General features: G+C 35.8%; 1 protein-coding gene across 4 annotated transcripts in view; it reads right to left on the bottom strand.

The window, feature by feature from the left end:
* Positions 1–506: 506 nt before the first annotated feature.
* The window catches only part of STAG2 (stromal antigen 2), a 76094-nt gene continuing 61399 nt past the window's right edge, over positions 507–15201 (bottom strand). For 2 of the 4 annotated variants that reach the window (XM_048318636.1, XM_048318638.1), the window contains exons 23-34: positions 14502–14594; positions 11950–12124; positions 11370–11509; positions 10135–10236; positions 8346–8494; positions 7691–7819; positions 7119–7324; positions 6531–6720; positions 6332–6445; positions 5420–5546; positions 5016–5093; positions 507–2426 (exon numbers count right to left, since the gene is read on the bottom strand). In XM_048318636.1, the coding sequence (XP_048174593.1) occupies positions 2403–2426; positions 5016–5093; positions 5420–5546; positions 6332–6445; positions 6531–6720; positions 7119–7324; positions 7691–7819; positions 8346–8494; positions 10135–10236; positions 11370–11509; positions 11950–12124; positions 14502–14594 (1527 nt within the window). In that variant the 3' untranslated portion in view covers positions 507–2402. Of the gene's footprint in view, positions 2427–4033; positions 4450–5015; positions 5094–5419; positions 5547–6331; positions 6446–6530; positions 6721–7118; positions 7325–7690; positions 7820–8345; positions 8495–10134; positions 10237–11369; positions 11510–11949; positions 12125–14501; positions 14595–15201 lie in introns of those variants that run through there. The other 2 variants (XM_048318640.1, XM_048318639.1) reach the window with 2 other exon arrangements.

Below are 15201 nucleotides of genomic sequence, written 5' to 3'. Positions count from 1 at the left end.
AATGTCTGAATCAAAAGCATTTTGAGTAAAATCAGATAATAGTTATTAGGAAAAAGAAACCAACAGAAAGGCTATTAATACACCTTTAAAAAACGTTAACACAAAAATAATTAACCACTGCTTTCTTGGCATGTAAAAGTTCTATACAAATTTTAAAAATTTTATTTGCAGGTACTAACTTCTTCAAAAGCTCACTCTGTATTTACACTAATTCTTTTAACAATTTTATCTCAAATTAAAGCATATTTAAAACAATCATGATTGCATTAACTTTTCTGCTTTAAATTATTACCCAATTAGTGCTTTATTCACATTTTAAAAACTTGTACAATTTATTACAAATATAAAACAGTGCAGTTTTTCATACATTATCCCAACTCTGAGACAAACACTTAAAAGACATGGAAAAAGATTTTGATTTCTATAAACATAACATTTGCATTACTCATACCCCTTTCTTCACTGTCCTCCCATAACCCCAATTTAAAAAGATCAAACATACAACATACTGTAGGTTTATTTTTATTCAAAAAGTTACTGTCTCAAGACATAAATACAAATCAGAAAACAGTACAATTAGGACAATAGAATGTGGAGGACAACAGGTTAAGGTAAATATATAAAACATTTTTAGCTGGTTGAAAACAAAGCTGTAAGAACTGCTTTCACAAAGAAACACTCCTTCAAGAGTAAGAAAAATCAACTTAAGTTTAAAATCATATATACAGTCCTCTCAGCAGTTCTATTAAATGCAGTGGTGTGGAAAACAATATAGGCAGTACTTTTAGACATGAGAGTATTTATTTATGTAAAATGAGTTAGGCAGATCTAGTTTTGAGTTTGTTGTTACCCCATGACTTAGTAAAATAATTATATTTTATCATGACCCTTTAGATAATCTATGGTTTTTGGCTACCACAGCCGAATGTTTAATTTCTGAGTCTAAAAACAGGAAGCCTTTTTGTATTCACCCATTTGGGGAGATTCTTGTATTGCAAGCGTATTAAGGCATGGAATGATTAAAATAATATACCTCAAGAACTGAGAGACAACTGACAAAAAATATACATATGTAATATAAGTTAATATTTCCTTTAAAATGATGTCTAGCTGCCTAAGCCTTGCAAAATGAGTCAATGTCAAAATGGCATAGATCCACTTTCTGTTTTAGACCAAATTTAATTTATTTGTGAATGGACACAAAATGAAGTTTAAAGCTTAGCTTTCAAAGAATATTATGGGTTGTTTATGAATTTCTATTATCCAATCTAATTTACATATAGAGGAAATGTACTGTAACCTGTTAGAAGTATCTTTAACCTGAAGACTGCTTGCAAAGACAGATAGATAAAACAATATAAAATACAAATTTAAAAATCATTTTTAAAGCATGAATTCTCATGCTCTTCTATTTTTAAACATTGTTAAACTTTCAATATATTTCTGAAACCTCATAATTTTAAGTTGGAATTTAAAAGTAAGAAAAAACTAAACAAACTGCGCAATTATAAAATCAGCACCAATTTATATATATATATAATTTTATTTAAAATTTAGATCCCTATTCCCACACTCTAATAAGCTGTATAATTTTTGTTTAGAATTTTTCTGCAAACATACTACAATAAGCTTCTTTTATTTGGAGACAAAATACAGTGGCACTACTGGAAGGAATTTCACAACATTACATTTTTCTTAAAGGACAAGCAAACTTTCAGGGTTGGTAATGGGCAAGCAAGAGTGAAATCTGTTACGTTCTGGTAGCTTATAGCTTATGGACCTTTCTGAGAAGGCTAACATGAAGCTTTTGGAATAAAAAGTGTGTTTTAGATTAAAAAGCTGTTAAAATTCTGCTTTATGTATTTTTTTCCATGATTAATTAATACAAACCTTCTGTTGCTGAAGTTTGCATTTGATTGAAAATACTGACAACTCTTCTGGTTCGTTCTATCACTGTAAGAAAACCAATCCATCTACTATTTCAGTTCGTGGATGTGAACAGCAATCCAGCAGAGCTCATGATTATTTAGTATAGCCAGCAAATGTATAGAGAGGGGCTCAAATCTGTACCAAACACCTCTCAGACTGTTAAGAACAAAACTCAGAGGGAATACTTCTTATGATCCAGAAATAAACTGATAGCACATAAATAAAATATTGATTTTTTTTTCCCCAACAAAAAGTGTAGCTTATCCTCAAATTGTTTACTTGTCCTTTACATTTCTTTTTTCTTTCAGGCAAACAAAACTGCCCCTTCAATGCACTTGATCTTGAAAGCATGTCATTCTCCTTAGAGAAAAATCTGTTCAGAATTTCACTGTATCTACCACAATTTTGTATTGAAAAACTTCCTCTTCCACTTAGAAAATGACTTCACCACTGATTTATTTGCTGCTCTGGTATTAAAACATTGACACCCCAAGAACCTAAAAAAAAAGTTAGAAATGGTGTCAATTTGTAGTCTACTACACATTTAACAAATAACAAAGCAATTAGTATATGATTTAAGATTAAGACACTTCAAGATATGTTAAGGCATTATTAAGTTTATTTTTCTTCCAAACCAGATTAACCATACTTCTGATTTAGATAATAATATGAAAAGGGCTCCTCATTCATTAGAAATATTTTTCTCACACTTGAAATTAATTAGATCCAGTAGGGATGTGATAAAGTCTGTGTTTTAATTATTTTAGGCAATAATTGCAAAAGAATTTTTAGTTAGGTGCCTAACTCAGAGTTCTTTGACAATGACATTCTATTGGCCTCAATCTGAAATCAAGTGTGTTATTTCCAGCAACTAAACCTGGGACAAAACACTTCAGACACCGGCTGCTGCTGCATCTGTGATCACAGAAACCACAGGCCATCCCACATCAGCCAACCAGGACACAAACTTAACATTTCCTAGGAAATGTATCCACTCTGTCAGGAAGACAGTGAAAAATCAAACAGTCATCAGATAAAATCAAGCAACTGTACTTCAGGAGATTGGGTGACTAGGGAAAGAAAAAGTTTTCCTGAAACAAAGAATCATTTTCCACTTCCCATGTGAGAACAGGATATACAGCTTTCTATGCCAATGGAAGTAGGTATGACCACTGATGTGCCAAAAAAACCCAGAAGATCCAGATTTTGTGAGTGCCCTAGCTCTTACAGGACTTTATAAAGTCAGCAAGAGCCAAAACAGACTAAATTTTCCTGAACCTTAACACTGCTGTTCATATTTATCTGTTCACAAACCAATTTTTACTGTTCTTTTAATTAAATTCACTTTGGGTGCCTCCTACAATGCAGCACACAGACAGAACTGCCTCTGGTGCCAGTAATAACTGGGCACACCAAAAAATTAAAAGACAGACTAGAAGTCTGATCATAAACCATGTGCATCTGAATAAATTAAACAGCTTTATTATGTCTACACCTATTAAAAACAAGTGCAACAACTCCAAGAATAAGGGATCCCTGAAATAAATTACATGAATAAAGCAAATAAACTTTATTCTGAGATTTTTTTTTTTTTCATTTATGAATTTTTTTTTTTTTTTTTTTTACACTGAACACTGGCTGTTAGATTCAGCTCCGATTTCACGTGTGCCCGTGTTATCTGGCGGCCTGTCTCCCGTCGGGGGGGTTATGTAAAGGAGCGGCTGTTGCGCAGCCCCGCTCCCGCCCGGCCCCACCCCGGCGCTCCCCGCGCTGCGCTCCGCTGCCGGCGGCTGCCCCCGCGCGGCCGCTCCCGCGCACTGCGCCCGCGGCACAGCAGGGCCGGGGAGGGAACCTCAACCTGTTAGAGCGGTCCTCAACTAGTGTTAGAGCTGGAAAGCTAAAAGGGGAGCAAATCAATTAAATGCAACCTGGAGAAGGCCAAGGTTTCAGCATTGTCAGACTAAAAAGTGACTGGTATTTCACAGATCAGTCCAGGAAAAATCGAGAAGAGGAGGGGAAGAACTATTGTAAAACAGAATGTCAGAGAACAGGTAAGATATTTTCTTGGTGTTACTTCCGGAACAGAACACACGACAGCCAGACGCACAACCTAACTGATTCATTATTACTAAAGCAAAGCCCTACTGGTACAAAATATATGGATTTGCATTTAAAACAGTATTTAGGACTTCTTTCTCCCATAAACAACAACAGGTTCACGCTGCAATAATACTGTAAAAAAACCCATAACCATCTTCCAAATTCCACCAAGCTGTCCAAGATTCCCAGGAAGCCTTGTTGTATTGTCCTCTGCTGGCTTGCTGCAGCTTGTTATTTCCAGTGTAATTTTGTACCAGCTACACAAGGTCAAAAATGGCTGCATACTTTACAAGTGGTTCAAGACAGAAGGAATCCCTCATGCAGATTTTTAAAAGAGAATAGAGACTGCAGATTTATCAAGTCGGATAAAAGGGCAACTGCAAGCAGAAACTACAGACTTCGGATGTTTTGGACCTAAAACTTCATATGGAAAGAAAAAATACCTCTCATCTCTATAAACAGATATCTGTATTATATCTTATTTTCTCCATTATCTTACTTATGCACAAAAGTAAATATGCCAATTAAAGAAAAAAAATAACCACAAAATGCAAACCGTCCAATGCTGACATTTGGTAATGACACCAGAGTCACTGAACTAAGCTCAGCACAACAGGAAACTTGCCTTTAATACTGTGTATGCACATTTCTTTATTTTTCTAACGCTCTTTGCTACCAGTCTCTGCGAGGGTCTTTTCCACACCAGATGTATTTTCTGCTCAGAATCATAGGCTTTTAATTTTTACATAAGTATATATAAATATTAAGAACAAAAATCCTATGAACTTGCAAGGAACACTGACTACCCTAGAATGTATGGAGCTGAATTACAGCATAAAATACTTCTCTGACTGTACCAGTCTGTCAAAATAAGCTAACAATGACAACCTGAAGATTGCATTCTTTCCATTTAAAATCTGAAGTAAGAGAGTATGGAAACCTTAAGATTGATGTACATTACTTTCCCCTTACATAAGTTAACCTACCGATTCATCCATGATTGAAGCGGGGTCAAAGAAATCTGGTTTTAGTTCCGTTCTTTCTCTCCTGTTCTTTGATGGTGGCTTTAAAAAGCAAACAAACAAACAGGTTAAGTGTAATTTCACCAGAAGAACAGAGGTTTTACACTGTAGTCAGTGAAGCTGAACTCTCAAGGGGTAAGAATTCACAAGAGATAAACGTTATTATCAGTTATTACAGGAAGCGTTCTTGCTTTTTGTATGGCAGTTGGAGCAGATGGCTCTTGTATATAGACAACAGCACAGCCCTTTAACAATGCAGAAAGCAACCAGAATGATTTTTGTTTTATAGGAAGGAAAATTTCAAATATCTTACTTCAAAAGCAGAAATACAAATCCTAAAACCACCAAAAGAGTAGTAAATTTCTTACTAGGTCTATGTCCATGGTGTCAAAATCCATGCCTTCATTAAGATCTTCAATCCGCCCTTCTGATGACATCATCACATCTTCAACAATTGGCTCTTCATCATCTTCCATTAGACTTGTGCCACGTCGACTGAAATGAAAAGCAATACTGTTTACTAAATCAAGTTAACTTTTATCTATTTAAAAAGCTAATGCTCAGTAAGGGACTCCCAACAAATGATTAGATGAAACAGAAATGAAGTAATTAAATAAATGCACAACTACTGCTAAAGAAAGCTGGTATTTAACGAGAAGATACTGAGAGAGTGTGGGAGAACGCCTAGAAAAGGTCAATTTAGATAACCGTGCTACACTGCTAAATGGGTATTCTGAGAGGATGTGAGAACTGATAAGCAGATCTACTCCATACCTAATTTATGCTCAAGTGAGAAAGAACTTAGGTTTTGCCACCTAAAGAAAAATTGTTTCTGCCTTATGATAAGGCAAGGAAGAATGTCTTTGCAATAAAGCAGATCTGTAAAACCACTACAAATATTCCCACACAGTCCTTCATCCTCTTTCGTCATAACTTCTACATGAAACATCAGATCTTATGAGAAAACTAAGGAGTCATTCTAATTATACTAATTGGTGTCACTGTATTAAAAAAAAAAGCCACCATTGAAACTATGTTACATGAAGTACTGGTAATAAAATAATCAAAAAGTAGGGGAAAGATGTAAAGCTCCTCAATACATATGCCCATGGTTTTTGTTTGCAATCTGTACTTTTTTCTGTAGAACCACACAGGCCTTAAGAATGCAGAGAACTTTTAAACTTAGAAGATGTATCCTTCTTAAAAGATACAGGTGTTAACACAGCATTTATAAACCCTCCCCTCCCCAACCCACTGAAGGAACATTTCACTCCACTCACATGGCGTGTTGCAAGTTGCTTCTCAGCTTGACGTAGTTCATCGCTGCCCTCTCCTGTTGTTGCCGCGCGGCTTCTTCCTGTTGCCTTTGAGCCAACATCCACGTTACTTGCGTGCTTAAAAAGACCATTATTCTATTTTAAACATGTACTGGTTTTGTGTATGAACACTAACACAAAGCAGACCTACTCATGTACGTACTTGTAGTCGAGCGGCGGTTGGTGGTGCTCGGGCTGCATAGGATAGACACCCATGTAATTCTCGTCAGGTCGCAATCTCTTGGGCTCCCTCATTATCGTGGAAGTGAGCTGAGGTGTCTGCATCATGACTGGTGTGTGCATTGACTGCTCCCTGTTCAGCCACATACTGTCACTACTGCTGCTTTCTTCAGCTGGAAGCAAACACAGGAAGAACATCCGTGAAGATTTTTTCAAACTAGTCTAAAAGTGAATATTGAAACACGAATTAAATGTGTACTTTCTGTTTACAGAGAATCAATTGCTTTAATTTTGCCACAAAGTCTTATATGTGCCTCAAAAGGCCTGGATTTATAATCACTGGCTGGAGCATTTCTGTATTTTTCTATTGTATGACTTAACACTGTGTTACACCCTTATTTCCTTTTGTGAATCAAATGAATACCTTTCTCACTAAGACATATACATGGTCAGAAGTTACCTGTTCTGAAAAAATACACTAAGGCATACCAATATACTCACACTAACAAATATGGAACACAGTTTATATGAATATCTACTCTGGTAAATTTTAAGATGAGAGAAGTTCTACCTTCGGGTACTTTCCGCTTGCCTGTTGCTGGCTTTGTCTTCTTATTTCTTACTGTAGATCCTCGACTACTGATTCCACTAATCACTGACATGGTATCATCATCCCCACCAGCTAATAAAGAGTTTCGGTAGGACATGAGAGGAAGCCACACATCTTCTCTTCGTAGAGACATCTGAAAGGTCATGAACTTCTCCAAGTAAACATACCTTTAAATGGAAACAGAAATACAGAGATGCAAAAAATCTGTAACAAAACGTTAACACGTCAAGGTAAGTAACCACTTAATTTGTGTTTTGGGGTGAAATTATCACCCGATGTTTCTCATCTAGTTAACAGAAAGGCCTGACAACAGCAAATCTGGAATACAATTTCTGTTCATTCACCATAAAATGAAAAATAACAATGATAAATACAATTTACCCTCTGTGAATATACTTGACTACGTTAGTGTAAAGTTACCTTGATGTGTCAAAGATTCCACTTTGGAAGAATACAATACACAAATATTTATTCTGATGCATGTCTTTTGTGGTTATCATTACAAATGTTAAGAATATTAAGAAAATACTTACACTGTTCTTTTGTCTTGTCTGAGAAGTTTCGAGGAGAACTCACTGAGAATATCAAGAAATGCCAAATTTAATGGTGGGTGGCTCTCACCTTGTGGATTAGGCTCCTTAAAAGCAAATTCTATGCCATCCCTAAGAAGAAATTAAAAATTGCATCAGAAAAAGAACAAACAAAAGTTCAAAGCACCGTGAGCTACTAAAAATGAACCCCTTTCCTTTGTGTCAAGAAAGCAATAATTTGATGTTTCCATATTCCAGCAAAAAACGTGAATACCAGTCATTATTTGAATCTAGACACACTCTTTCTGTCAGGGAATTTCTACCTTGCATTGCAAGTTTTCTGCATGAGGACAACATGACCACCACTGATAATGAAGTGGATCAGTTCTTACTGTTATGGACCAGACATTAAAAAGGCTTTTTCATTATAGCATTGACACTGGTATCATTTACATACTTATACAACGATGCTGGAGAACACCAACAATACGAAACATTTGGCTTTTACTCAGAGACAAAACCGTAGTTGTCTAATTAATATATGTGCTATATCATCTCTAGGGCTGATGCACTTAGTATTAAACTGGATGAAAAAGATTATCTTATGTTAGTCAAGAAGTGTTTACAAAAGTGGAAGTAATACAAAGCACACAATTACTTGTGTAACATAGCAATAGCTTCTCTTGTTTTCAACTGATCCAATCCAAATGTTAAAGCAAAACGTCGAGCAAGTTCCTTTATGCCACTGAATGTTGGTGACGATCTGTCAAAATTATAACCATTTTCTTGAATCATTTCATTGAAGAGCTGTATGGAATAAAAAGGGAAATTTTCATGTATTAAAAGATTATGCCAAACTTTGGACCAATACACACAGAGCTAAGTTTCTGTTTAAAAGTATGTTTTACAGCTTTTTTTTCACCCCATTCTTAATCTGACAACACCAAGAGACAAATATGGAAGTTTTGGACAGTGAAGTCAAAGCTACTCTTGGAGAGTCTGCACCCCAGAGATAAACTTTGAAATGCACTGTCCAAGCACTCATCAAACTGTATGACAGATTTCTGGATGACAGATTTCAGTGCTTCACTAAATCAGGTGATCTACAGTTGAGAATACAAAAAATTAGTAGGATTCTCTAATTACATACATTAACAGAGAAGATATAAATGGGGTAATTCTCACCTGGTCTTTACTGTAATACTTTGCCAAACTACTAATTCCCAATTCTTTTTTTTTTTTTTTTTAATTTTTCTTCCCAAAATACAAGTATAAAGAGGAAATTCTAAAATGGAAACATGTCTTCAGGGAAATTGCCAAAGACACCAGAAATTCTGTCACCAATTATGAGATTTTTAAGTACTCATCAATAGTTGTCAGAGCCAAATACTCTGAACTTTACAGTCTTTTCTTTTCTTTGATCAATCCTTTTCTCATCCTACCAATAATCAATTTTTCTAGTTTTGTCTAACACACACTTCACTCTTCAGTACCACAAAGAATAAACCAAAGAGTGTTTAGTTACATATTTCACACTGCAGTTCCACTAGCTACTTAAGAGTCATGCTGCTATCAAAAGGAAAGGCTTCATGCTCCCTTGTACTGGCAATATCTGTACTGATAAACCAGTCCTTACTTTAATAAGGACTATTTCTGTTTGGTCTCCACCAGGATCAATATCTAGATCTACATTCACTATGCAGAGCTTCATAACCTTTAGTCAAAAAAACAGGGAGAGAGAAGACAAATTTGGGTATATTTTCCTTTCATGGATAGCAGTAATCTATGCTGGATTACAGTGTTTTGCAGATATATGGCTCTACTGTTCTGAGCCTGTGAATAAAATCCATGCAGATGGTTTATGTGAGCAGATGAATCAAATGCTAGCCTTAATTGAATTCATCAGGTTTCCACACAAACAAACTTTACTGAAGAGAGCATTAAATTCTGTTTTAATTTCAAATATGTGTGATGTCCCTACTAAACATTAAGAAATGACTATTTCAAATTAATTCTCAGAATAGTTTTTTAAAAAAACCTAAACCAAAAAAACATACCAAAGCAAAACAAAACCCCCACAAAAAACCCCAAACCACAACCCCACGCCACACAGGCGGGAAGTATTTATCTGTTCACAAACTAGTAAACTGGTCATTTCACAACATATTTCTGAATACATGACTTAAACTATTGTTTTAGAGTTATGAAGGTTTCATAGAGTTACATTCATTTTGTATTTATTGGCCTCTCCTACATTTTTTGTGGTACAATATTTGGTAAGTATAGGAAGAGTTCTAGCAGTTTTGCAAATAGTTGCGTTTCAGTTTAGACCTATTTATCCCTACCATCCATAAAAATTTCTTCATCCATACCTCAAACTAGCTACTAAACAACAGAACATCATCTACAGTACGGAATTTCATGCATAAACCACTGTAAATTCTTACCTGCTGCAAACTAAGAATAAGTGTTTTAGCACACTGGATTTTGTCTATCTGTCTTGTTTTACTCATCGTTTCTTTAATAATATCACCATAGTCATTGTAATACTAGGAAAAACAAACAAACAAAAAAGGTTAACTGTCAATATTAGTTGAAAACATTGCAACTACTGAATTCTTCTGAAAACAAAATCTAGGATGTGCGCTTTAAAAAATAAAAATCAAACACTATCTAAAGGAAAAAAACCCAACATGTTTAGGATTACACCAAAATTATACCCTAAACCTCCAAAATAATACTTAAAAAAATTTAAATGTGAAAAGAATAAACCCACTTTTAGTTCTTGCAGTGAGTATTACTTTGGAGGTAGAATGACCTATTTATCTTCAAGGCCATGACATATTTGTTAATGACACGTGTTCACCCCTTCAGGGTACAAAATTAGAATCTAATCTTTTTAGTAACTCCTGTAACTCTGGTGGGGAGTTTTCTATATTCTTTGCTGAAAGGAGGCACTTACAGACAGCATCATAGCCATAATGTGTCCAACAAAGACAGCCGCCTGTTCAGTTTTTTAAGTATTTCAGGTTTAAGACAGACCCAACTAGTTATTTGGAGAATCAAAATATATGTAGGGCACTCAGACAGATAAAAGCAGGCTGCCCAAATTTTAAGTTTTAAGGTAATCACCAAGGAGCAAAGCTCCTCCTCATGGTCACAAAATGAGAACTTCTATTAGTGTGCAGCTGTGAATCCCATGAGCCAGGAGAGACTTTTATATTTAAGAAAGATTGAAACAGATAAAAAGAATGGGGGGAGGCATAGAGGGGACTCAAACCTTATTTCTCTTCTACAAAGTTTAAACTTAAATCATTTAATGAGGCTAGACATCATGGAGTTGATCTTTGGAAAAACATTCTCAAAAAGCCTACTAAACTAATAAGTGAATTAAAAATACACCATCAATCAGAATAAGAACATAAAACTAGTAAAAACGACATCAAAATAATTAGTCAGTTTCCCTCCTCGCTCCCTACCACCCACACACTGGAACTGTGAAACTCATCTCAGTAATTTTTCTCCCTACATACAGAAAAGGACCTACAGCTCTGGAGTTTTGAATTCGTCACATTTTGAATCAGTTATCTTGTAAGGTAAAAAACTAAGTAATAGTTAAAAACTCCACAACTACTGTATTCTAGTAGTTTTATGAAGTATCACTACTAAGCTTCAAATTTACCTTCATATATTGCTTGAAAATGTCTGCAGCTGTGTTCATTTCCACCACAGTATATACAATGAGCTTACAGAAAGCTGCAAGTAGGTTTCTTCTTTTGTGCAATGCTTCAATTTTGCTGGCTTCATCATCCTGCTGTCCATCTAGAAGGAGTTCAGAACAGGAAAACTGTCAGGTTTAAAGACTCCATATTTAATCGTTTATATAGGAAACTGTATGGGCTAGTAGTCAGGATTCAGAAAATCAGATCTCAACTCTGATGGCAATGCACTTCATTGTCCACTGACAAGTCTCTCACCCTGATACAAATATTTGAGCCTATTAAACCAAACCCTTACTGCAATTACCCTACATGTTCCCAATACAGAAAATCCTTTAATCAGATGACATTTAAAAGCCAAACCTACCTCTGTGTACATGCACACCTCTCAGTGACAAAACAAGACTAAAACAAAAAAACAACCAGGCAAATAAAAAACCCAACAAAAAATACCACCACCACAAAAACCCACAAATGCACAAGGAAACCAAGATACTAGTTAGAAAACAAGTAATATAAAAGAAACTTAATTTTTGTACAAACCTGCACTATTATTATCATCATCCTGATCAATGAAGACATGATCTAAAATAAAACTGAGTAGTTCAGATTGCAAGGAAGAATCAGGAGTGTAAACAAGTGGCTCCAACATGTCACGTCCTCCTGTCATAATCTGATGGCTGAAGATCATCAGCACATCACACAGAATTGTGAAAGCCTGTTAAAAAGAAACATTAGTAAATACTTGCTTGGAAAGTGGATTTTGTTTAGAATAATGTATTTGCACTTGACAAAATACTTAAGACCTCAACAGTGTACACAGGTCACTAAAGTCCTACACAACTGCAAAGGCCAACTGAAGTCAAAATGTGCACAGCTTCTCACAGCAGGTTCCTGTATCAAGACTGAGTCTCCAAACAAAAATATTGCACAGATGATACCAACTAAACATGCAAATACTGCAGGATTAAAACATGAGAAGCCTGAAACTCCCAAATTCTGCCTGACAGATCTACATTAGGCCACTAGAGAACTTCGTGGACTCCAAACATAGTACGAACTCCTTTTTGCTGTCTTTTTAAAAAATAGTTTCAATCATGTTTGTTTAACATGTAACACCTGAGATTATTCAATCCCTTTAAATCCTAATGTCCAAAAATCCAAAAGTGCAACCGATTTTTTTGTTTTGCTGGCTAACTTGTGCATCTGACATCAGATTTAAATGTCTGTACTCCACTGCCCCAGAAAGTTCAAATGTCTTAGTACCTGACATAGAGACTGACACTCTTCAAACTAACAGACCAAGGCAACAAGCTGCTTAGTGCTGCACCTTCTCTTTGGCTCTAGTCTCCCAAGTACTTCCATGAACAGGTGTGTTCTCTAACTCCTCAAAGCAAGTATTACTAATTCCTGGTCACAAAAAATACACATGCTCCTCTGAAGTCCTTTGTGTCCATTCATGAGATTAGACAAGGGAACTGGAACCAAGGCTATTGTACCCTATGCAACAGATACCCTGTGTAACTTGGCAGTTCTAGTTTCTAGAGCATTCACCAGAGTCTGAGAGTCATACAGCCTCTTAGAAAGACCTACTCAGAGCTTCAGTAGTTTTGTTACTTGCACTTTCACATCCTACACCTTGTGACTATTGCACTAGGTAGCTCTTTGACATAGAACAAGCCTATTAAGCTTCAGGAATATTCTTGTTCTAGCAAGAGTTTCAAAAGCTGCAATTGTGCGACTCAGTGGACCAGATTTTCCACTTTAACCAGCTTATTATTATCTTCGGCAGTGAAAAGGCTCCTGGCTTTCTATTTCTTTAATTAAACTGTCTACCTAGAAGATAATCTGGTCCTTCCCCTATAGAGACATTCTTCATTTTCTTTCATTTTAGCATTTTAAAGATTGTTAAAGGCATTTACTTAGAATTAATCCTGCTATCAGTAACCTGTGCTCTTCACTGGAACCTCAAAATCCTATGAGTGTCCTGGCCAAAGAACTATTTGCCCACAGATCGGAAGAGACTCAGGCCCTACAGTTTAATTATTTCCTTTGACTCTGTTATCCTCAGAACTCAGGACAAGAGTTTCTCAATATGATGTCTCAATTCTTTTTGAAACAGAAGCACAAATTAAAGACAACCCCCAAAACCTTCATGCCAGCATTTCAAAAAAGCCAGAACTCCTGCCTGAACTGTCACCCATTACTTACTCAAGCTTAATATCTACATTTTTTATGTCTAAAATATTTAAGAACTTATTTCCAGCTAAAACTCTCCCTGCAAAGACAACTGTATGAAGGACTGACTATAAAACTGCACACATCTTTTCCAAGCAGTGTATTGCTGTTGAAGCTTCCAATCATTTGCTAGAGCATCTCTAAACAACACTATTACCAAAAGATCAGTGCGTGAGTGTGAGGTGTGTGAGGTGACTACAAAAAACTCCCATTTCCCAACAATAAACTCTCCTAGGTTACAGTGCATACTGGTGCATATATAAACATATATGCACTCATCTTAAGTACTCTTTTTTTCCTCCTGATTTTGAGATCCCGAAATTCTTGGGACTCTGAAAAACTGAGGAATATAATGCCTTATGGAACAACACAGAGGAGGAGGAGAAGGGAAGCTGCACCTGCATGCATTCAAAGACACAACCAATAAAATAACTTCTCTTTTAAACTGCTGTCCTTAGCTCTTCCAGTTTTGAGCCTATGAATCCACAGCTCCACAGGAGATGTAGGTCATTAGCACAAGGCAAGCAAGAGGTTTGAAATGGAACTCTCTCAACTTACACCCAGAAGGCTTCTACATCTGCAGAGTCATTATTTAAAGAAACAAAAAGCTGCTTTGCATAAAACATTATGCTACCTAAAATTACTCAAAAGAATAAAGTTTAAATTGATTCTGAAATCCTATGTACATAAGGAGGGCAAGCATACAAGTACAGTATGTATTCACACTCAAAGGGCACTCAGCCTGAACATCCAGGACATCACGTTCCCACACAAGTGACAAAAATATTAGCAAGAAGAAATTTTCAACTGCTTTAAAAGTACAGCATTAGAAGACTACAAGTAACAACAGCACTAACCTGTTCCTTAACAGCAGTGTTTACATTGGTCAGGTAGTGTTGACAGATTTGACAGAACACTCTCATCTGTTTCTTTAGACGTAGAAGATCCTCCTTCAAAGAGAATGATTTCATATAACCGTTTTGCTTTTTCAATTTTATAGTCCCATTTAGTGTATGTACTTTCACAGAGCATTCCACCACAGGCCTTAGTGGTAACATTCAAGTCACATTATTTAAAAAAATCACTATTACAAATAAAATTAGTAACCAGCAATTTCCTTAATTCTGTCACTCTGTGTAGCACAGAAGACATGGCAGTTGGGATGAAAATCGTGTTATTTTATAAAAAAAGTAGTAACTAAAAAAACTCAGAAAGAAACCTAAAACACCCTAACACCTCCCCTCATCCCCCAAAAATTCCAGAGTATAAAACATTTTCTCTTTAAAATACCTGTATTTTCAGCCTAAAGGATTTTAGACAGCTGTTCATAACTAGAAAAGACAAGCCTACTTGGTACTATTTTATTTTTTTAATTCACTGATTTGGGATAAAGTGGACTATCAGATCAGTTGGTTTTCTTTCCCCGGTTCATTGAAAAAAAAAAAAAAGGTAGCTTCAGGAATTGCAATAACTTCCCAAAGAGTAGATTACTGAGCAAACAAAGTATCAAATTGGTCTAAGTACCACCCACATGTGTAACACAGTTGGTGTCACTCA

This window comes from Corvus hawaiiensis, chromosome 14, assembly GCF_020740725.1.
Source record: "Corvus hawaiiensis isolate bCorHaw1 chromosome 14, bCorHaw1.pri.cur, whole genome shotgun sequence".
Classification (NCBI taxonomy): Eukaryota; Metazoa; Chordata; class Aves; order Passeriformes; family Corvidae; genus Corvus; species Corvus hawaiiensis.
This window is presented reverse-complemented; position numbering and strand designations above follow the sequence as displayed.